General features: G+C 44.9%; 1 protein-coding gene across 1 annotated transcript; it reads left to right on the top strand.

Annotated features, from left to right (window-relative positions):
* The first annotated feature begins 783 nt into the window (after positions 1-783).
* On the top strand, positions 784-24467 carry frem1a (Fras1 related extracellular matrix 1a). Its single transcript, XM_085253642.1, has 37 exons — positions 784-856; positions 4493-4928; positions 5859-5953; positions 6117-6427; positions 6866-7062; positions 7144-7467; positions 7550-7658; positions 7877-8008; positions 8972-9316; positions 9411-9553; positions 9967-10163; positions 10251-10341; positions 10425-10592; positions 10680-10888; positions 11531-11624; positions 11701-11953; positions 13490-13693; positions 13775-13960; positions 14028-14224; positions 14305-14509; positions 14910-15054; positions 15142-15283; positions 15684-15879; positions 17559-17823; positions 18363-18780; positions 19027-19228; positions 19298-19442; positions 19506-19635; positions 19874-19946; positions 20841-20990; positions 21065-21267; positions 21381-21428; positions 21501-21662; positions 22641-22772; positions 22877-22992; positions 23075-23160; positions 23816-24467. The coding sequence occupies exons 2-37, from the start codon at positions 4686-4688 to the stop codon at positions 24016-24018; spliced, it is 6519 nt and encodes a 2172-aa protein (XP_085109768.1). The 5' UTR covers positions 784-856; positions 4493-4685; the 3' UTR covers positions 24019-24467.
* Positions 24468-24506: the final 39 nt, after the last annotated feature.

The raw sequence follows: 24506 nt of genomic DNA, 5'->3' as shown, positions 1-24506 counted from the left end.
ACAGTGCTGCACTCTCTGAACAACCAACCACTGGGCCGATGCACTGGAAACCATGGCCATGTGACTCACCCCACATACTCTCCATTAATCAGTCTTGATACATTTATGCAGAAATACATGCAATGAAAGCATCTTTATGAATATGTGGCTGCTTTAGAAGAGAGTTTATTAGTTACAGATCAAACATCAGTCTCTACTCCCCTGATGACGGTAAGAAGGCAGGACTGCATTGTAACAGAAGAGGCCTCCAGCTTGTGGGAGCACACCTGGACTGCTACATGGACCCACGTTCCCCTTCAGTGTTTACACCTCACTGCTTAAGTGGCTGAAGTGGTGGTTGTTGGCTGTCGTGGTGTCTTGTTTGACATCCCTTTACAGCATCAAGTTTGGGACGGTGCCTCTAGATTAGCTCAGCCTCTTGAAAGCTGGGCTCAAACTTCAAGCAGATCCTCAGCTTCCCTGGGAAGTGCTGGAGAGGAGGATCCATCAGCTATGTGATCCTTGGAAACAAAACACCAGCTGCTTTTCCTGCTGGAGTTGTGTGGCTTTGCATGTATGATATTATACAACTGGAACATGGTGCTGCCCCCTGCAGGTAAGCAGCAGCTACTATCCAGGTCATGTATTACCCAGAGGCACTTCTTTCCATTAGTGCCCTGTGAAGCCTTTAATCTGTGCTTTCGTTCAGTAATTACAAACTACTACACACTGGCTGTCAGAGTGTTTCCACTCTGGCTGCAAGAGGAGGAAGGCGTCTCTACTTGTCTCTCGGGGGCGGAGTTTGTTACCCAGAAAGGAGCCAGATTCTTTCAATGAGGCAGTTGAAGGGAGAAGGAAGGAAGTGCCAGCTGTTCAGGTAAGAACATGTTTAAGTGGTGATCTTTGTTGGAGGACCTTGTGTTGTTTCCTTCCACGTCTTCTTCATCTCTTTTTGTTCTTGTGTGTTTTTTAGCTTCATACATCTGTCTTCATGTGTGCATGCTATTGTGCTGACATTCACCTTAAATCTGAGGACTGCACTGAGCTTGAATACAGCAGGATACGTGCTCCATATAAAACTTATTAAAACTTGTAATTATTACTAACTGTGCATTTAAGGAGGATGATGAGCTTCAGACAACAAAACATGCTCGTGCTGTGTCCTGCATGATGTTCAGCTGTGCACAGATTCATCACTCTGAGCTCCTCTTTCTTCCTTCACTTATATGCAGTCTCTTGGACATTTTGCTGTACTCTACTCAATGGCAGTGACATGTTAGCAGCCTGTGATTTCAACAGCGTTACCTTTTTCCCCTCGTGGCTTTAAAAAGCGCTGGCTGCTGAAGGTCCCGTCATTATGTCGATGAGACGATGAGACGAAGGAATGGAGCAGTTACACATCAGCGTTGTGTGCTGGGCTTGGAAAAGAAACGAGGGAGGTCCTCATCTTATTTAAGGGAGGGATTATGAAATGCTGTTTGACCTTAAGAATATTTTATGACCTTATCGGAGACGCACCACATGTCAGCTTGTTGTGTGTCCCCCACCAGCATCCCACAGGATCACCACAGCCTGTGGTTCAGGAGTGGACAGCAGACAGAACATGTCTTGCTGATGTATTGTGTAAGGACTGTAACACAAGAGCCAAAACAGGAAGAGGATCAACCCAAAGTGCTGCAGGCAGCGTAACATTTTGGACCTTTCCCAGGACTCCTGCCTCCACACTGATGCACATCAGGCACAGAGACATCCAGCTCTGTGAGAGTTCGACATACAGACATCAGCATCATGCAGTGCCATGTAGTCCTGGACAGTTATCTGACCTGCCATGCTTTGTTTGTCCGCTCCATCTCATCCACAACACTGATGCTGAGTGATGAGCTCTGGCTGTCCAAAGGTGTTGGATAAGGTCCGTGTCCAGACTCTGTCCAGGCTGGTTCTGTAGTTTCATTATAGAGACTCTGTGCATCCACACAGAGCAAACTGCTGTCATCACGCTCCATTAGCTACTGTACCCGAACACACAGTATCTGTCTGCAGGTACAGATGTGTGCTGCATATTTACAGCTGTGTACTTGACATGCAAACACATCTTGTAGCGGCTGTCGTCGTTTTGAAAAACATATAGAGCACAGCAGCATTTTTCCACTCCAGCACCTTTGACCTGAGCTGTGTCTGAGGAAGTCTGATCGCACGACTGCAGCCAACAAATACATCTTTTAAAAATAAACAAAAGTTCTGAACAACAGCTGTTATATACTCTGCAAAGCATTGTTCAAACTAAATGAAAACTGGGAGCTCAAAGCATGTCAGTCAGTTTGTGAAGCTCATCAATAGTTATTGTGTGCACCAGATTATAAATTGTTATGAGAGGAATTCATTACATCAGTGTGGTGAATAAAACCACAGAGAGAAGATCTCTGACCGACAGCCAGGAATGACAGAGGGGCGCACTGCATCTCTAATAACAATCAATTTAACTTTATTTACACAGCGCCACGTCACAACACAGTCGCCTCAAGGTGCTTTATATTGTAAGGTAATAATACATACAGAGAAAAGCCAACAATCATGTGACCCCCTGTGAGCAAGACCTTTGGCGACAGTGGGAAGGAAAAACTCCCTTTGAACAGGAAGAAACCTCCAGCAGGCTCAGGAGGATACTTGGGTTTCACTGAAGTTTCAGAATAAAGGACCATCATTTACTCAACTGCTCTGTGTTGTTATACATCTGATCAGCATCATTGGAAATCTATGCTGACTGTACATGGAGCATATTTACACAGGAGGACAGAAAGCACACACTGTAACTTCACACGCTTTTGCAAAACAAATGTTTCATTTTTACCTGGACCAGCGCACTTTGGGGAGCTTTTTCACTTAAATGCGTAGTACTACATCGAGAGGTTGAGGATGAACAATCAGAAAAGCTTTCTTGAGACACACTAAAGCTCTGACCAGTGGAAATCCAGTTTTCCCACACAGCTCCCACACATGCGGGACAAGCTGCAGCATGTTCTCTGCACAGAGGGTGATTATAAGGTGCTTCGTGTGTGAGGTCTGGGACAGCTGTCCTACCTGAGGAACACGCTGAAAGAATGTGGAGGGTTGAGATCAGCTTTCAGATACTGAACAGCTCTGATCTGCATCCTCAGCCTGATCGACAGTCAGACAGGACTAAGCTGTTTTGATTACTGTGGAAAAGTAACGGCTCCAGAAATGAGACGGTCTGTGTAAGCTGAAGTGGGCAGCATGTGAAAACGTTTAAAGCATCCTGTAGGAATTTATTTAGCAGTTGGGTTAATGAAGCCTTTCCCACTGGAGCTGTCCTAAAGAAGTTTGGCAGGAGCAGGCGTATGTGTCCCAAACATGTCTGGAGCTGTCTCGTTGCTGTTCCCTCACTTATAATTACCAAAACCACAAACAGCTTTGTGTCGCTGGTTTCAGAAAGCGCCGGTGTGTTTACTCCAGCTTCATGCTCTTTGTTTCTGGTGCCACTGATGGAGCTACAAAGGAGTGACAGAGATAACATTCATACTGAAACATGTCCAAGGTGAAAGCTTCTATTACACCTGTTTCATTTGGAGCTGCTTGTTTGGTTTGACATGTTCATTTAGACCCAATAGTGTAAGTTTATATCAGCATCATGTTTCCAATCGTTTTCATTTGTAGAGCACATAATTACTCAGTGCAACACACTGGGTGGGTGGGGGGTCTTTCTCGCAGTCTTATTCAGGATGTGTGACCAGCAGCTTGGGGGAAATGATTATTTGAACCCTTTATAAATTAGAAAGAAATGAACAATCACTCATTTGCATCTTTAGTTTTAATGGAGAGAACATCACCCACAAATCCAAAAACACGTCATATAAAAGTTCCAATGATTTGCAGGCTGTGATTGGCTCCATTACAGATACTCCTGATGTCCACCCAGCAGCTGGAGAAAGCACATCTGTCCACAGAATGATGGTGTTTTCCCCCCCAGCCTCTCCACCACCATGGACCTGACCAAAGACTGGTCAAAGGATGTCAGGGTTGTAGATCTTGTTGGAAAGGTGACAACTGTTGGTGCAGTCATTCAGAAACAGAAGAAATGTAAATGAACCATTAATCACTCTGGTCTGGAGCTCCTGGGAACATCTGGCCTCATGGGGTGTGGATGATCATCAGAAAGATCCTCACTGAAAGAGCTTGATGCTCTGGAGGCGTCTGGGACCAGAGTCCCCAGGAACAGCACTGATAACACATAAAGGCAAACGTTTCCATCATCAGTGGCTGATGCCTGGTTTGGGAATCAAACTGTCTTGAAGCAACTCGCTGGAGACTGCAAATATTTTGGTGACTAGCTAGCCATTATATGCTCACAGCATCATGAGTGTCATCATATCCTGTTCACTTTATTTCCCATTACCATCCCACCTACACTCTGATGGTGCCACAGAGGTCAGGGGTCATACTGACACTCTTCATGTATGAAATGCTTTGAACTGAAATCTTTTCACTTCCTTTGCAGTTCCTGACTCATCCTCCCGCCTGGCACAAGCTCAAAGCCAGGAAGCTGAATCAGCATGCAGCCAGAGTAAAGTCCAGCAGGGATCCTTTCATTGGCTGAAGAGTTGAACTGAAGCGTTTTCCTGAAGGTGATCGTGCTCTTGTTTGCTGCAGGCCTGAAGGATCCTCGAGACGTTGGCTTGTGACTGACAGCAATGGGTTCAGCTGTTCGACTCCTGGCCTGGATGTGCCTTCCTCTGCTTTTGGTTGAAATAACCTGTGCATTGCATGGTTCCCTTGTAAAAGTCAACAAGGGGTTAAAAGTGAAACGAGGCCAATCGGCCTACCTTCATGTGGAGGACTTGCAGTTCCACATTCCCCATCAGAAGGATTCGTGCAAGTTGGAGGTGGTAGTGAATGAGCCCATAACTCAGCGAGTAGGAAAACTGGTGCCTCAGGTAATAAAAGCAAAGCTGTTATTGGACGTCATGTTTCACACTAAACTTCTTATTGACCACTGAACACCCAGTTGTAGTATTTCACGTCAAAAGTGGATTTGATCCATTAGTATTTCTTTTAATTGTATAAAACAGTAATTATGACATGATGAGTGACGGAGCAGCTACTTAAAGCACATCGTGCGCTGTCCGTGTTGTGTGCTGCTCAATAACATTCAATATTTAGTATTTACTGTTACTTACACCTGTGCAGGTTGTTGCTCTCATCTCTGTGTTGTTCTCTTTGTTCTTCTTTTAACAGGTGATCCAACAGGTTTTCTCAGTGTTCTCTTACTGTCCCCTCTGTTTCTCTTCCTCCCTTTCTCTGTGATTGTCCAATTTGTAATAATTTAAAATAAAGTAAATAAATGAACAATAATAATATAGCATTGCCATATTGTTCCTATTGAAAAAACAAATCTTTCCTGGTTGCCAAAGTATAGAAGAGAAAAAACTGAATGGACAGTGTTTTGATGTTATTCAGGTGTTGTTCAGACTACCAGAGGCTGATCTCTGTTGATCTCAGACAAATTTCACCTCCAACCGCTCAGTGTGGTTTTCTTACACTGCAAATGTCCAGTTATAGGTCAGGTCTTAGAAAACCCACGTTTCTATTTATTTTCTGTTTAATTAGAGATATATACTCTTTTGCCTTTGTTGAATAGTGTAAAGTTAGACAGGACACTGTGGGGAAGTAGAGGGGGAAGACCCACAGCAGTGATCTGCAGCTCAGACATGTGACAGCTAAAGCAGCACCCAGGAAACATTTCTGAAAAGAGCCAAAAATGCTGCAAATAAACTTACTGTGAAAAACTTGAGCTGTATGATGAAACATGTTTGTTCAGTGACGATGGCTTTGACTCGTTGTGCTTGGTGATTTTCACCTCACAGGTGTTTGATTGTGATTATCTGGCTGATGAAGTAAAGTACGTCCACAACGGCTGCCCATTGTTGACAGAAGACACTGTCAAGCTTCGCCTGTACAGGTAAACATCTGCTGAAGTCCTTCATGCAGGCTTTTAAAGAGACTGTATATTTCACACATGAAGAAAAACATTTTTGAATCATTTCCTTTTTACAAGACTCTTTACTGGAACACAGTTTGTTATTTATCTTTGAAGGTCAATGTCTGTTTTTCTTTGACATCAGATTCACAGAGACAGAGACATACATGGAGGTCTTTGCCATCCATGTAGAAATTATGGAACCTGAGTGCACCATCATTAGGTTGGGGCCAAAATCCCTGGAGGTTCCCGAGTTCTACAGCCTCTCGAATGCTGTGGATGGAAATGTGGTCTCCTTCCACTATGAAAGCAGGTCAAGCTTGGATTGTAGCATCCATCTGAATAGTCACGACACCCATCTGCCAACCCACGGTCAGCTGGTCACAGGGGAACCAGAGAAAGCCACAAGGAGAGGGGATGAGCCGGAGACTTTCATCCATTTGCGTCAGCAGCTGGGTAATCCATGACACTGGTTGAATATTAGATCCTAAAATCAAAATAAAATAACAAGGAAAAGTCATTTTTATGCTTCACTGAGAGCAGCTAGCAGTGCACGAGGCATTTCATGGACGCCCAGCCTTCATGTTCTTGTGAATACATCTAAAACATGAAGTGAACATTGACCTGGACTCCAGGATGACCTGATCAGATGTTGGTGTGACTGAAGCTCACAGAATGTCGAACACACTGAATTATGTAAATGCAAAGTCATCTTCACTGTGATGTCAAATCAGTTTTAGATATACCAATTTGGAGCACCGTCACGCAATAACAATATTTTCATTATATTTACCTTTGGCATGGCAGCTACTTGAGGTGTCACACTGAATATAACCAAAATCCAGATGGTGATGTTATGGTTTGGTCATGGTTACGTGCCGTGTCATCATGTAGACAACAAAGCCAGAGCAACGTGTCGATCTGAAGACTGCCTGAAGGGTCTGAAGCTGGTGAAGCTCACCAAAGTTTCCTGTGAGGACTTCCTGGTGATGGGGCTGAGGTATCAACATACAGACCCTCCATCTCCACATGTGGATTACATTGCAGTCAGACTGGATCTGAAGGACACCAGGAGTGGCAGCATATATCAGGTAATTATACACTTTATATGTACTTTAAGTTTCCATGAATTACACATTTGATACAAAATTCTTCTCCTGGTGTGTTTTAAGTCTGAACAGGCCTGGATCCCAGTGCAGATCACTGGTGCAATGCCCAACCAGCCTCCTACACCAGCCTACATGTCCACGTTTGTTCTGGAAGTCGATCAGTTCATCCTTACTCCGCTGTCCACTGCTACACTGGATGCTGACGACGAAGAAACTCCCAAACAGCTTTTAGTGTTTAACGTCACGACACCTCCTCAGGACGGCTTTATCACACATCTGTCTGACCACACTCGCCCAGTCTCCTCCTTCACGTGGCTTGATCTCAATGACATGCTCATTGGATATCAGCCTGCTAACTTCTCTCATAACCAACGCAGGAATTATGAGGTCAGCACATCCAGCTTTACTGTTCTTTTTTCATGCATTATGTCTTTGTGTCCTGGTGTGTAAAGCTTCTGTTTAATTACAGGTGGAGTTTGAAGTTCATGACTTTTATTTTGAGAAGAGCCCACCACTTACTGTTCACATGTCTGTAAGGACTGCAGACACAAACGCTCCCAGGGTGTCCTGGAACATGGGTACGTCATCACTGTCACATGACCTGAGCATTCTGGTTGGTTAGAACTAAAAATATAGACTGACAGGTTATTGTTTTGGTGTTCAAGAAAACAAAGTGATGTTTGTAATTTGCTGTAAACATATAGAAAGACATTTCATCTTTCCATCTTTGGTGCTGCTGGTGTCCTCCAGAATGACCAGTTACGTGAATTTTAACCATTAACACTTTGGTTTGTAGGTCTCAGCCTGTTAGAGGGTCAGTCTCGTCCAATAACGTGGGAACAGCTTCAGATTGTGGACAACGACAACCTGGATGCCGTTCGTATCATAACTGTGGACGGCCTGCAGCATGGACGGCTAACAGTCAGAGGTGCTAACACAATTTATTTATATGGCGCCAAATCACAACAACAGTCACCTCAAGGAGCTTTACACTGTAAGATAAAGACCCTACAATAATAGAGAGAAAACAGAGAAAACTCAACCATGAACAAACGTTTTGATACCAGTGGGAGGGAAAAACAGGAAGAACCAGGCTCAGGGAGGGGCGGGGCCATCTGCTGCGACGGGTTGGGGCTGAGGTGAGGAAGACGGGACAAAGACACGCTGTGGAAGAGAGCCAGAGATTAATAATAACTAACAATTAAATACAGAGATTTGTATAAACACACAGATTGTGAAAAACAGCTGCAGCACAGTACCTGTAATACCTACAGCATGTTCTAATCGCTCTAATAGGATATTATGGTCGACAGTATCGAACGCTGCACTGAGGTCTAGCAGGACAAGCACAGAGATGAGTCCACTGTCAGAGGCCATAAGAAGGTCATTTGTAACCTTCACTAAAGCTGTTTCTGTGCTGTGATGAGCTCTGAAACCTGACTGAAACTCTTCAAATAAACCATTCCTCTGCAGACGATCAGAAACAGACTTATTTCCATGACAGAAAGTGTTGCAATGCTAATAAACGAATGGTGTCATTGTGTAGTCGCAGCTGAATCTAAATGAGAGACCTGTTCACATTTCATATGAGCCTTTGAGCTCCTCCATCACTTAAGCCGGAGAAAGTTGGTGTTCAAAAATTGTTTGATGTCATCTTTTTGTCCATTTTGTTGAAAAAATGAAATTATATTGTTGCATTTCTTGCTTAGTCTGTCTGGAGCTGTCTGTGGGAACAGTGTTATCACCCAGCCAGTGGTTTGACCCCCACAGTGGGATCTGTCCCGTGCACAGTTTCACACGTCACCATTTGGTCATATTTGCACTGACGTCTTGGTTCGGATGCTGCCTGTATCTGTATCTGTTTGACTGTAATTGTTTGATATGATTCCAGGTGGAAAGGGCTTCATGTTTACTGTCAATGACATAAAAGGGGGAGTGGTCTGCTATCACCATGACGACAGTGACTCCACCAAAGACTTCATAATCTTTCGCATCACTGACGGTCATCATCAGACCCGGCACAAGTTCCCCATCAAGATCCTCCCCAAGGATGACACGCCTCCTTTTCTTATCACCAACATGCTGCTGGAGGTCCCTGAGGGCCACACAGCTCTGCTGAGAGGCTCCATCCTTCAGGCCTCTGACATGGACTCCAGTGATGACTACATCCTCTTTAACATTACCCGCCCCCCTCAGTCAGGAGAGGTTATGAAAATTCCTGGACCAGGGAAAACAGGTCGGAAAATTAATCATGTGTTTATACTTGTATCGTACCGAGCGTCTCTTTGTGTTCTAACCACGTCGTATCGTACGTACTGGTTTTAATCCAGGTTACCCTGTCAGCCACTTTTTGCAGAAGGACCTGTCTCAGTCAAAGGTTTACTATCGTCATCTTGGACATGAGGTGTCCGATGATTGGTTTGAGGTGGTACTGTCTGATTTCCATGACCCACCCAACCTATCAGAGGCTCAGGTGTGTAGCACTGTCTCACCGTAAAGATACTGTAATTTAGTTTGGATGAGGATGTACTATTGAGCGAAGCACCAGGCTGCTCTGACACAGCTCAGTCACATTTATCTGTATTCCCTAAATACTAAATACTCCTCATTCTTAAGCTAACCTTTAAATGTAGCAGCAGAGAGCTTCACATCTATGGATACGTTTTTAAACGGCTCTTGGCTAAACAGGTGAACACAGTGAAATCTCGTTTCCTTGTAAAGTTCATGAAAAAAGAAGCTGAAACTCTTCCCTTTGTCTTTGATTTCACATGATGTCCAGGAACACAGCCCAGAGTGCCCCACACAACGTGCACTGGCAGCACATGGGGCGCATACATAACCTATCTCGTCAGATTCTTTGTTGTTTATTTGCTTGTTTGTTTGGAGGTGGTGATGGTGCACGTGGAGCCGGTTCCCAACAAACCTCCTAAAGAGGTTCCAGGTTCCAGTCGGAGTCTTGTGCTCAAAGAAACGGACGTAGTCCACATCACACGGCAGCAGCTCCACTTTGTAGACCAGCAGTCAGCTGACAGAGAGCTCACGTTTACTGTGACTACTCCACCTTTTTACTCTCGTCCCCACAGGTGAGTCGCCTCAGCTTCACAAACCTGCTGTGGGGAAATGTTCGGTCTGAATTTTTGCTGTCTTTGTGTTGTCGTCTTACTGAGCAGCAATCCGGACGCGGGGAGGCTGTTTCTGGTCGACAGCATACCCAAATTTACCAAAGACGCCAACGCGCCAATGCTGAGGGTCTTCACTCAGGTAAATCTTTATTCCTTAGTCAGGTAGATGTTGTAAGCACATATGTGGTCTGGCTCAAAACTCTGGTTCCTTCCTGTTTTCAGCATGCAGTAAACTTCATGAAAGTAGCCTACATGCCTCCTATCATGGACATCGGCCCGCACCCCCAGCAAATCCAGTTTGTTCTCTCTGTAACCAACCATCGAGGTAAAACAGTCACTGGGATCTGCTTTAACATCACTGTAGAGCCGGTGGACAACCAGCCGCCTCAGGTGGAAAAGAAAATGATCACATTCGTATCTTTTATCACATGCAGCAATGTGAATGCATAAAATAAACGTGATTACATTCTCCTTCAGGTTGTTTCCAAGCCTCTGACCGTAGATGAGGGAGGGGAGTGCAGGCTTGGCCCTGAACACTTGCTGCTGTCGGATGAAGACTCTTCAGAAGAAGCTCTGCGGGTGGAGCTGCAGAGGGAACCCCAGCATGGGACTCTGCATCTCAGTGGCCTCCTGATGAAACCAGGGCAAAGCTTCACTCTGCAAGATCTGCAAAGCCACAACGTTCGGTCAGACGATCTTAGTTCTGTTTGCCGCTGACGATTTAAAATGCTTTGCATGTCTCTTGCATGTATAGGAACGATTGGGATTACGTCTTCCTACACTGCGTTCTGGATCTTGCACATATAATCTTCTTTTACAGCCGATCACCTCAGTCTGCAGTTTTTCATTTGCACTGCCAGCTTTTGCAGAAACTGTTTATTCCTTTCTCAGGATCATGCAGTCATGTGCTTGTCTTAATGGAGCATCCCAGTATCTGGAGTTTCCAATTTTATCTTGCTACCATAGAAGCATCTAAAGTAACCTGGTGTAGCTGCTGCTGGATAGTGACAACAGGAGCCTCTGTGAGCACAAGGTGTCCTTTTAAGGTGCTGGTGCTCAGGACTCTGCATGATTAATGAAATGTTCCATCATTTCCTCAACAAACACAATCCATACAAACCAGGCTTATTGTATATTAGCAGTATTTGTACTTGCTGTTGACTCATTGGTTCATTTTTAGGATCTTAAATTGTCTTCGCTTCTGTTTTTACTGTTGTTCTTCCTCAGTCACCGTCCTCTTCACCCTCTCTGTAGGTGATTACTTTAAACATCTGATTCCATGTTAAGATGACACATCCATGTCATATCTGTGTTCATCTGTCATGTAGGTACAGTCATGACAGCTCAGAAACTACACAGGACAACATTGAATTCACTGCAACAGACGGGACCAGCTCAGTCATTTTTGTCTTGCAAGTGATGGTAATTAAAGAAATGCCCAACATCCAACAGAAAACAGAGAATTTGCACTTGCTTCACCCTCTTTGTCCATTTCCAGGTGAAGCCCATCAATGATGAGGTCCCAGTAGTCGGTGCAGGTTTGAAAGCAGGTCTCAGCTGTGCAGAGGGGCAGGAAGTAGTCCTCACCGCAGAGTACATCTATGCCACTGATAGAGACAGCGACAACAGCAGCCTGTCCTTCCTAATTGTGCAGCAGCCGCATCACGGTGTGGTGCTGAGAGAAGGTGCAGCGGTGGATCGCTTCATCCAGGCAGACATCACTGCAGGGATCGTCACATATAAACACACAGGTGCAAACAGAGAAAGAGTCGTATACCTATTATAGATATATGTAAGTCATTAATGTGATGGCTGATGCTGTTGGATGGATGGTAACAGTAACATCAGGAATTTCATGTGACTGATGGTCTTAGAAGCATATTTTAAGACCAGTTTCTCTCATTGAACGCTTGGTAACATCAACGTTTTCTGTGATTGGATATGACCTGGTCTCATTCTGCTCCTTTTAGAAACCACAGTCATGGGTAACAAACATGTAACCTCAGGATGTGCCTGTCAGCCATCGGTACTCACAGTCTGGAAATTTCAGTAGCACACATGTCACCTCGTGTCATCCGGTTCACCTGCCTCTCAAACACTGTCATAATGATGTAAGGCCCCGACAAAAGCCGGGACGCTGAATAAGACACAAGTAAAATATTGCAATGATATGTAAATCAGACAAACACACATTTATTTCAAATATATGAAACACATTGAAAATATGAGAAATGTATTTAATTCAATGAAAGAAATGAATCTTTCCTTGTAGCAGCAGTTGATGCACGTCTGGAGACCCGGTGCTGAACTCTTGTTGTTCTCATGTCGAGGACAGTCCAGAGCTCTTCTTTGTCATGTTTGTTTCAGCATTGATCAGAGCTGGTTTTGGTCTCGTCTTTGGATCACAAATTTCTTCAGATTTTCAAAATCTTTTGACGACATCCTCCTGAGACCCAGACTGTTAGTTTATGTTCCCTGTCTGTGTCTTTTGACCTATGTGAGCTACCTGCTAAAACAATGATGTTTCACGTGGCCTCCAAAGAGGCAGAAATCACAAAAAAGTTCACCTGAAAGAGACTTTTTCCTTTCTCAGAAGGATATTATGCAGATGATGGTGGTGAGGAGGACCCGACGTGCAGACACTCAGAGGCGGAAAGTAAACTTAGATTTATTGTTAGTATTAAATCCGGTTCTTTGTATTCTTTACGGCAAAGACAGACACGGCTCAAAGTGGCAAAACTGAGAACACAAACAAACTAAGCAGACAGAACACACAGTGTGGACATCACAACACTGAGGAAAACACAGGGCTTAAATACACAGCAAATCAGGGCTAACGAGACAGGGGAAGCAAAACCTGATACAATAACCTGAGACACAGAAAGTAAAACAGGAAACATAACGGAGACGCGGACTTGACAAGGGGATACAGCAGAAAGCAGAAACCAAAAGGCCAGAAAAGATCAGTAATATCAAAATCAACATGAATAATGTAAAAACTCTGGGTGGCATCCCCAGGTCTGCTCACATCAGGGGCTATTACAATAAACAGGAAGCATGCAGACTGAGACATGGACACAGAACAGGAAACCAGAAACTATCACTAACAAAGAATAATCCAAAGAGTCTCAGTGGAAGCAGAAAATACTGCGTCACCCTCGACTGATTCCCGTCTGTGGTCTCCCACCAAGCTGTCAAATTATCAGTTCACATGATATAAATGTTACTGAGGTGTGACAGAGACGCAGCTGCTTCTCTAAAGGTTCTTATCACGTTTGTGGTTTTAGAAGTAGAGATCGGACTCGCTCCTCGCCATGACACCGTCACCTTTGTCATTTCTGACGGAGAGACGGAGACGCTGGCTTTATGCTGCAGTGGAGGGAGTCCTGTCAGGACCAGCAGCACCGCTCACCTGAGGCAGACGCTACCCGTGTACGACCTGCAGATCACCGTGTTTCCTGTTGACAGCCAACCACCTACGCTAGAAACACGTGAGCGTCTCACCTTTAGTCACTCGGGGAAAAAGCAAAATGTACTTTGTTGATATCGGCGCCCTGTTTGCTTGTTTGTAGCAGACATCTTTAAAGTGAATGAAGGTGGGACGGCCCCCATTACTGCGGCTCACCTGAAAGCCTCCGACGTGGACACAGTGCTGGACGAGCTTGTCATCAGCCTGACCTCCCCACCTCAGTTTGGCTACATTGAAAATGTCCTCCCCAGTCCTGGATTTGAGAAAAGCAACACAGGAGTGAGCACAGGTGAGCATCTCGCTGTACGTGACCACAGAGTCAGTATTTGATGTTTATTTCAGCCTCTTTCTCTCAGCTTCTTTTTCATACAAGGACATCACTGAGGGTCATGTCAACTATGTGCAGTCCAGACATCAGAGGGTGGAGCCAACAGCTGACCACCTGATGCTCTGTGTATCAGACGGCAAACACAGCTCCGCCCACGTCTCTTTCTACATCATTATAAACCCCACAAATGATGAAGTGCCAGAGCTGGTGGCTCACAACATCACGGTAAGTTTTTATCAACTCTTATTGATCATAGTACTCATGACTGTTCGTTGAACATGGTCATTACGTCCGTTTATGTAAAGGTACACGAAGGACAAATGAAGCGGCTAGACTCGTCTGTCTTGCATGCGACGGATCTGGACATCCCCAAGAACGTGTTGCTCTTTAGCGTGGCCACACCCCCTCGACACGGCAGCATCGTCGCCCACAGCAGTGGAGAGCGAGAGAAACGAGAGGCCCAGCGTCAGCTTCCTGTGGTTGCCTTTACTGTGGAGGATCTTATAAATGGTATTGTTTACATGTTAAAGCTTCAGTTATGACTGAAATAGTTTACAAATGTTTTAAATTACTACAGATGATCCAAACAAGCCATATCTAACCAGCTGCACATCAACATGTTGTCTTCTGTTGTGCATTCAAACAAACAATAACAGTTTTATTAGTTTGCCTTGATGCAGCGATGAGTGGAGAGTAAATAGGAATATTAATATAGGCCAAGTTACAAAAAGATCCAAGACTTGAAAATCTGGAACCTTTAAATCAGAACAAAAGTTAAAACTACATGAAAGATATTTAAATAAACTCATGTTACCGAATACAAACCCCACTAATGTGCACATTTGATCAAAAATGAATAATTTAAATAAATGAACTGAGTCAAAACAACGTGCTCGTCACTGTCCAACAGCTGTGGGTGTGGTGTACGTGCACGACGACTCTGAGAGTGTGGAGGATAGTTTCACCATCCAGCTGACTGACGGACGGCACCACGTCCTGAAACAGGTGACAGTTAAAGTGCTGCAGGTGAACGACGAGAAGCCCCAGCTTACCAGGTTGGACCAACATTTCCCCGTTTAAAGTCGGTGCAGCATCGATTGTGCAAAATAAAGTGAACGTTGTACCGATCTTGTGTCCTTCAGGAACGCCGGCCTAGACGTGGATCCAGGTGAAAGCAGACTGATATCCAGCGCGTCACTGTTCGCACAGGACCGTGATACCCCTCCTTCAGAGCTCATGTACATGTTTGAAAGTGTTCCAACCCAAGGACTGCTTCAGCTTAAAGTTAGTGCAGTATCATTTTATTATATATAAAATATATCAGTTTGTTTGGTGGAAGAAGAGATTAAATGTTACATTTATACACAATAAGTCTGAAGCAACTTAAACATCGAGAGCCTCTGATGTGCAGCACGTTTTAATTTAACAGAGCTGCTTTTGTCTCTGAGACACAAACGATGGTGATGTTAAAAGTCTGCAGCACTTATTATACTGCTGTAAATCACAAGGATAAGGGCACCTGGGATGTTGTTCTCCTTGCCAACTCTGTTTTTGCACTTTTATTCTTTTCCTTTAAGTCCATGTTGTTTCTTTACATCTGCATCTTAAGACTCAAGGGTGACCGACCATTACTCCCTTACCAAGGAATTTGCTGTGTTCCTAACTATGTCTCATCTGATCTCAGGAGAATCAGGGCTGGGTCACACTGGCTGCTGGGAAGAACTGCACCCAAGAAATGGTCGACATGAACCTTCTACGTTATGTAAACACAGGCCGTCGGGCTGCTCAAAGTCAGGATTTCTTTGTCTTCCATTTGCTGGATGGAGAGAATCAGTCACCCTCACAGCACTTCCAGATCTCCATCAAAGACCTAGACAAAGGTATCGCAGCTTCATTTAACTTGTGTAGGTTCTTGATCAATGACGAACGTTCATCCTGCTCAGTGTCGGTAAGCAGAAGTCATACCAACTATAATATTTTAAAACACTGATGTGGGAGATAAGAGTCAGCAAGTCTACTGACAACTGGAAAGATCTGAGAGACACAGACTGAATCCTTTTGAACAAATAACAAAAATGTTCTAAAATAGCAGGAATCTTGGAATATTCTAGTCAACTACACACACACACACACACACACACACACACACACACACACACACACACTTTATGTGCTGGACACACCCTACACCTGGGGTCTTGCCCGGTGTGATGGACCCCAGCCTCTATGGATCTTGTACTCAGAGCTTGTTCTTGTGCTGCCGTGATTAGTGCCTCTGTGCTTGCTTCAGTCCAGCTTTGTCCAGCCACTGGGATCCAAACACAGGACAGAGGGGGCAAAGAGAAACACGAGGGCCAAGGAAGCCAAACCCAGGAACCATAGAAATAAATCACAAATGAATTGAAAACGCTGGGTCGAAATGACCCAGACCTGTGACAGTCTATATGTCAGCATCTCCTCCTTTGGCCAGCTTATTATGCCAGCAGGGTATGTGGTCACGGGCAGGGCGTAGGTGTTGATAGCCTGTGCAGAACAGCAGTGGGGACAGAGCTTCTCCCTGGTACAACACTTGATGGTTTCACATTCCCACTGAGTTCCTGATGAAGCCTCTGAGGGTCCTGTTGATCTTGTAGAGCTTTGGGATCCCAGGATCCAGGTGTGAGTCATAGACTTTATTTCAGTCAAATCAGCAGTGCACAGGCTGGTCAGGCTGCTCAGTCTACCAGTAACAGGGGTTTCACTCCTCAGGTATTCTTGCCCCTTTCTGTGCCCCACTCATGTGCCTGTTCATCTTAGCCGCTATGATGCCTGACAGGAGCTTCCACCTGGTGCTGAGGCAGGTTATCGGCCAATAGGATGTCTGCCACGGTGATGGTTACGGGACCCTGCATAGGAAGGTTGCTGTGGTCTGCTATTAGATCCATTAGCCACTGAGCATTGCTGTTGTGTCTTCTCCTGTTTGCTCTTCCGGTATTGCTCTGTCTCCAGGCTTGGTGTTCTCATCTTCCTCCCCTGCCACTGAGGTTATACCATGGATGGATGTTTCCTTGGAGTGTAGCTGGTTTATTCTCCTGCCTTCTATCTCTCTGGTATACCTCTTCAAATGGCAGACTTCAATGTCTCGATGCTGGCAGCTTGCTGTGCTTCTTAGGCACCCCTTTCTTCATCACACCTTTTAGTAGTTGGCTAACGTCCCTCCGTGCTACCTTCACCTTAGCTGATGGCCTGTAGTCTCCATGGAGGACACTGCTCCTTGTTGCTGTTCATCTTGCAGCCAAGCATCACCGTGGTCTCTGCTGCTGGTGTAGATCAGCTGGTTGGTTTCAGTGATGGTCACAGCAGGGATTGTAAGTGATGCTGCATTCATATCGTCTAGTAAACCTGCTGAGAGTACTTGATGTAGTCTTGGTGACCGGCAACGATACCTAATACACCCATAGCATACAGCCACCTAATCTCAGTCCAACAAAACAATATTTTAGTCATTGATGTAATAAATGCAAATCTAAAGAGAGGAAGTGTCTGCAGTGAAGTCACACCGTGTACTTTGTCTTTTTAGGAAACATCGTCATCTTTGTGAAACCAGCGAACGTCAGCCGTGGAGATCGCATCGTTCTCACCACCCATGTGCTGCAGGCCACAGATGGCACAGACCAGCCAGAGGAGCTTCTGTACGTCATCACCAGCCCACCTGCTCATGGACACATAGAGTACATGAAACATCCTGGCATCATCATTTCTACCTTCAGCCAGATGGACATAGCAGCCAACCTGGTGGCTTATGTTCACGATAACAGAGCCAGCACGCCCAAAGAAACTTTCCAGTGAGTCTGAAACGCTGTCTGAGATCAAGGAAAGCTCTTTCAAACGATGCTTCGTATTTAACTTTGACCTGCAGCTTTTCTTAATGAGACAGACCTTTCAAGCTCCCATTTCAGTGGGATTCACTCAGTTATTGGTTGTTAGACTAATAACCCAAACTGGTGGAGAATCAAACAGCACATGGGTCACCTCCACCCCCACCCTTAAACCTGGTTCTGTTGGAGGTTTCTTCCTGCTAAAAGGGAGTTTTTCCTTCTCACTGTTGCCAAAGCACTTGCTCATAGGGGCTCATATGATTGTTGGTGTTTCCACTGCTTTCACTATATTATTGTAGGGTCTTGGCGTTACAATATAAAGCTCCCCGAGGGAACTGTTATTGTGATTAGGCACCATATAAATAATCTTACATTGATTTGAGCTGAATCGAATTAAACTGTCTGGTGAAAGCTAACCTCAAAAGTAAATTAGCGACTGATGTACTGTAGTCATCACTTTGATCACATTACACCTAACACCCAGTCCTTTGCATTTCTTTTGACAGGTTTATTGTGAGCAATGGTAAAACTAGCGTAAATGGCAGCTTTGAGATCGGGGTGGAAACGGTGGATCGTATCTTACCATCTCTGTCCTCCAACAAAGTCCTCACGGTGCCCCAGGGATCGTCCATTATCCTGGGTCCAGACTACCTGTCTCTGTCAGACCCCGACACTCCTCCCAGCACCCTGACATTTGTCCTTTCACAGCCTCCACAGTATGGCAGACTAGTTTTAGCTGGTGAACCACTGAGCACAGGCTCTAATTTCACCCAGAGAGACATAGAGGAGCTGGAGGTGGCATATCAACATGACGGGGGGCCGTCACAGATAGACCGATTCTCCTTCACTGGCTCAGACAGCACTAATCGAGGGTTCCTGCTGGATGGGCAGTTACACAGAGAGCCTGTTTTCTTCATATTTCAGGTAGGTTATAAGGGCTGGCTTTACCTGTGACAGATACTGTGGTTGTGCCATAATTGTGTTGGAAACATGTGCACTAGTTAAGGCAAACAAACACTGGTTAGCTGTTTTATCCACACAGTGCTAAACCACTTTTGTGGTCATTATTGAAAGCTGTGCACAGAAGGAGAGGGACATGGAAACTGCACAGTAGAAATGTACTAACGCTGTGCCATCTCTAGTACAACATCAAGCTGTGTGTAATTTCAGATCAGGCCTTTGGATAAGTCGCCTCCTGAGGTTGTGAAAGTGCTTCCCCTTTGGAAAGCAGAGCCTTTAGCTGATGGCCGATACGGCATCTTCCTGTCATCCCAAGAACTGAAGGCTCGAGACAGCAACAGCAGAGAAGAAGAGCTCATATTCTGCATAGTTCGTCCACCACACTTTGGTTTCCTAGAAAACATTACCACAGGTAAGGACGATGTTTACACTTTAACTTTGAACCAGAAACCTGTAGCCTCATCCTTCTTACTTTGTGCAGGGGGTTTTGTGCCACAGCGCTTCTTGCAGATGGAGCTAAAGAAGAGATCTATTGTGTACATCATCAGTCTGGACACGGAGTCTGTCTCAGACAGCCTGGAGTTCACAGTGTCCGACCTGCTGGGGAACACAGGGCCTCGTCACCTGTAAGAACAATACTTTAAATAAACAGTGCAGAGTTTGTCCTGTATTAACTTCGTTCTTTGCAGACTCGAGTTCAGGTGGTCCAGGGTGGAGCTGCTGCAGACCGAGACGTCAGCCTGTGAGGAGCAGGGAACGATCTCACTGGACATCGTTCGTCGGGGGAATTTGGCCGTATCGTCATATATTTCTGTCAAGGTTTGCACGTCATTTGGTTACTGAAACTGAGGCGTAGTTATGATTTCTCTTATTCTAACAATGGTTAACTAAGACATGTTATACGTATAGTTTCCACTATGAGGTGACTGTTGTTGTGAACTGGCTCTACACAAATATGACTGAGGTGAAAAGAGATTTGTGATAACTCAGCTACAGGACATTTAGCTTGTATGCAGATTGATGAACATGTGGTTCTGCGACTTGTGTCTTTATTTAGGTAAATGAGGTCACTGCAACAGCTGGAAAGGACTTCCTCACAAACCCATCTGCACTCGTCCAGTTTGATCCAGGTATGTGTTTGATAATAGAGACAGAAGGTCTGTCTGTCTGCAGGGTCAGGCCAAAAGTCCCCGTTTATGGAGCAGAGTTTGAGTCCAGGCAATGAAAGAAGGTCATTAAAGTTCAGTGAGGATCTGTGTCAGTGTCTTTCACACTGGAAGTTTGATGATAAGTGGCTGGAGGCAGCATGTGTGGGCTACCTCCGGATATACCGTCTTTCACCCACAGTCTAAAGACGAGCTTGGATCCAGTCACGTGAAAAGAACCAGTTAAACAAACATGAAAAACAAGAAATATAAATACTGAAAACTGAAAACACAGAAGTGGAAGATGAGTCACGCTAATGGTCCAAAGAAAAGGACAAACCTCAGGTCCCTACAGACACACCCTGATGATGACGTTCTTCTAATTGTGTTGTGACTGAATTTCTTATTATTGCAGCAACAGCTTAGTGCGACGTGTTAACGGTCCTCCTCAGAGTTTTGAATGAAAGCCTCGTAGAGAAGCGGTTCCCAGTAGTTTCATGTTCCTCTGGCTGCCTGTTTGTTCCCCTTATTAGTTCCACTTGTGCTACAATCAGCTGATTTCAGTTTATGTGCTGGAGGAAGAAAACAGTGACGCAGTTTGTGGATTGTGTTAAAGCATAATGCAGATGTTTCCTCTTTCCTGGATGCACTTTAACATCGTGCGTTCATCCTTTTGAGCAATAAAACAAATAAAATGTCTGTAACAATGTTTCTAAATCCTTCACACAAAACAGTTTAGGAAGCTTAGGAAGTGCAGCTTTTACACTCAGTCCCTGGTTACGTTTTCTACTGTGAATGAATGGTTAAATGTCTCTGTGTAAACACTGTGATGGACTGCTGACCTGTGCGCGCACACACACACACAAACACTGTGTGTAGGAGTGTCAAAGCAAAGGTGGCAAACTGAGATTATCCAAGATCACCTCGAGGAGGCTGACGAGACTTTTGAAGTGCTGCTGGTCTCTCCTGAAAGCACCGTCATTGGCAGCACCAACAAAGCTACGCTCACCATCAGAGACTCAGCAGGAGGTAAAAATGATTATTTTGCCACACATGATGGCATTTGAGGATAGACTTATCTTACCCCCGAACTAAAACCACAGGGCAGTGCAGGCTAGACCAGAATCAGGAGGCTCCTGTTCTTGGAGGACAGGAGATTCAGGCCAACACGTACCCTCAGCATGGATCCATACACCTCGAGAAACTTCCTCTTGGGACAGACTCGATCATCTGGACCCGTGGAGACAGCATCTCCAGGCCAGGAGTCCCCAAAAAGAAACTCAGAGTCAGAGGCAATGCAAAGTCAGTAAGTACATCCTGTAAGCTCTGCTGTTTGAATGTATTATATATGAAATCGCTGCAGTTGAATCTTTCTGCAGTGGCGCGTGGGTAAACTGCTGCTCTGGGTTTTTCTTTCAGATTGCACCGTCATCAGTTTTTCACAATGGAACAGACACCGTTTACACAGTAGGTAGCACTCCCCACTCCTACCAATGAGACTTCTGAAAGTTTTCACTTCTATTGCTTCTTCAATTTCAGTATCACGGCATCATCCAAATGCAAGTAGAAGACGACACCTCACCATCCAGGAAGGGCAGAAAGGCAAACATCCAGGTGGTTAGCAGGGGGGCACAACAGCATCGGTCCCACCCTCACAGAAACATCTTAAAACCTCAGAAAGCTGGCGTGGCGAAGGGACATGTGAGTACCAGCGGGTTTTCTTCCCCCTCGAACTCCATCAGCTCGGCTTTTAGGAACGCTGAATCGTTTTGTTTTGCTTGTATATCTGTTTAAAAGAAAAGGAAAGAATCTGCTCATGCTGCTGCAAATTCACACTTCAATCTCCACCAAGCACTTCAGCTGGAGAACAGCTGCTCACACTCACATGTTGTTACGGCCGCTGGACCTGAAAGCACACACAGAAGTGTAACACAGAGCGAGTCGTTTATTAGGCTGAATACACGAACGCAAAACAAGGCAAAGCAACTTTGAAAACATCCTGAAACTGGACGTAACATGAAGCGAGATGGACAGACGATGTGAAATACACAGGAGGGTAATGAGGGAAGTGGAAACGCTGGGGAAACACAGCTGACACAAACCTGACGCCACACAGGAAGCAAAACTAAACACACTGAACAGGGAAACACAAGACTTTCAAAATAAAAAAGGAAACCTGGAGAGACGACACCACGAGCTTGACAAACATGAAACACGCAGTCTGTCATGAAACACATGACAGACTGGAGAGAAACATGAGAAGAGACAAGGGAGACACAAGCACAAACAGGAAAAGAAAACAAGGAAACATAGAAGAAACAAAATAGATTAAAACTCAACGAACCCCAAACTAAAAATAACACAACAAGGTAACATTATTCCAATGATAAGAAATCAAAAATCCAAAATAAACTCAAAATGCTGGGTCACAGACGCAGACATATATGCTCTATAAAGTCCAGGCAAGCTGCAGCACTGAGTCATGTAGAGCACAGTAGAGTTTACGTTCTTGTCGTTCAGGTGTGTGCACCTTTGGGGTAGCATGATGTGCTAGCAACACGGTGGTAGCTCTGTTGCTAGTGCACATACTGGACCTTCTGTTGCTCCACACACTGTGAAGTACGTTGCATATTATTGTGGAGCAGCACTATAATCTGTGTGAATGTTTGTGGGTCACAGACTACAGCTGGCAACCCCGTCCACAAACCCTGTGTGCCAGGACTTAGAGGCCTCCTTCATTTTCACCAAGCTACCAACGAGCTCTTTCACTGCAACGGTGTCTCCTGGAAAGCCTGGGCACCAACTGATCAGGTACTACAGCTTCACAACACCAACACAAGCCAAGCACATTAACCTGTGACAACACGTGGAAACTGAAAAGCTGCAGATCTAAAATCATCTTTCCTGTTGAATAGATGGTGAGTGCTCAGATGTGTCCTCAGGGCTCCACCTTTCATGGTGGTTATTGCTACACCCTCAGTACTGAACGCAAGCTGACATGGAGTGAAGCAAACAGGGCCTGCAGGGAAAGGTACAGTTGTGTGTTCCCACAAACACTTTGTGCATTACAAACACGATGAGCATGAGGCGCTTCTTTTTCTTCCTAACGGCAGGTTTAGAGGAACACTGGCCAGTGTTGCGTCTCAAGCTGACATGGACTGGCTGTGGGACTTTGGTGGAAGGAAGCCTTTCTGGATCGGTAGGTGTCCTGTTTTTACATGTGTGAGTAAATGTAACGGTGTCAATGGTGCCGGCTCCTCATTCGCTTGTAATGCATTCTAAATAAAAAATCACTCACTGTGTAAAAATGGACTTTCAGTTTAGTTTAATATGTAAAGTTTAAAGTGCACTGGACACAAAGTAACTACAACCTCCACCTCATCTGACTGGAACATTCGTTAAGTTTAACGAAACATTTTTGTATCCAGTGCAAAGAATTCTAATGTGTTTAAAAAATATAATCATAGTATGTAAATAAGTTAGTAAAGTGAATTCAATAACAACAGCGTTGCTAGAACATTATTTTCTAACATCTGGTCCCCAAAGTGAAAGTATTGATTCGTTTTATTGAGGCAGAAGGTTTTGATTTTGCTCCCTGCCTGTTCTCTCCATCCTTACATGGATTCAATCCCGGTACTCCTGCTTTAGTCGTCCAGAGACGGGGTGCTGGTTTAGTTCAGTGGGCTGAGCGATCCACCGTGTGCAGCTGCTCACCCACCGAGCTAAACCCGACGCTGCACATCTGTATGTTGTGTTTGCAGGGAGCCGTATAGCCCAGGGCCAAAGCCCCACACGTTTCTGTCCGTGCATTTTTTATGCAGAATGTAACGAGCTCATCTTCTCTGTTGCGCCAGGTCTGAACGACAGGGAGGGCCGAGGACGCTGGGAGTGGGCCGGAGGCGAGCCGGTCGGCTACACCAACTGGAGAAAAATGCCTCTTCAGCCAAAAAAGAAAGAAAGCAGAAAGTGTGTTCTGGTTTGGAGGAGGGCAAAGTGGCAAATCAGGGAGTGTAAGACGAGCAGAGGTCATCGCTTTGTCTGCTCGGTTAAAATCTGAGTTCAGCACCGTCCAGTCCAGCGCGGTCCGGCAGCAGTGAGCTGTCACTGTGCGTGACAGAAATTCACAACCTGTTTACAATTAACACGTGAAAAGAGAGCTTGGTGTCCAAACACAGTTCATGTTGGACTCATATTTACAGTGCAAGTGTTGCAAGTGTTACAGTGAAGATGTCCTTGGGGCCTTAATCAGCTCCTCAGCCTCTGTTTGAACCACAGTTATTAAACATTCATGCGTTTTGTTCATAAGTATGTAAACGTGGGAAGATGAAGCTGAATCCGTTCATTTATTTTCCTTATTAAAAGACTGAATCATGTAAATGTGCTGATATTGTATTTGTGTGCAATTATAAGTGACAGCCAGCTGCTGCTGCATTATCGACTTTATTAAACACATATTAACAGAGTTAATGTTATTGCACCAATAAAAACAGGCTTTGTTTGTCACGAGCTGCTGCTGCTGTCGTTTTTCTCTTTTCAACATTATCT

Source organism: Mchenga conophoros, linkage group LG3, assembly GCF_057382185.1.
Source record: "Mchenga conophoros isolate Kocher_MC1m ecotype Shallow Benthic linkage group LG3, M_conophoros_male_GT1.1, whole genome shotgun sequence".
In the NCBI taxonomy this organism is placed as follows: domain Eukaryota; kingdom Metazoa; phylum Chordata; class Actinopteri; order Cichliformes; family Cichlidae; genus Mchenga; species Mchenga conophoros.
This window is presented reverse-complemented; position numbering and strand designations above follow the sequence as displayed.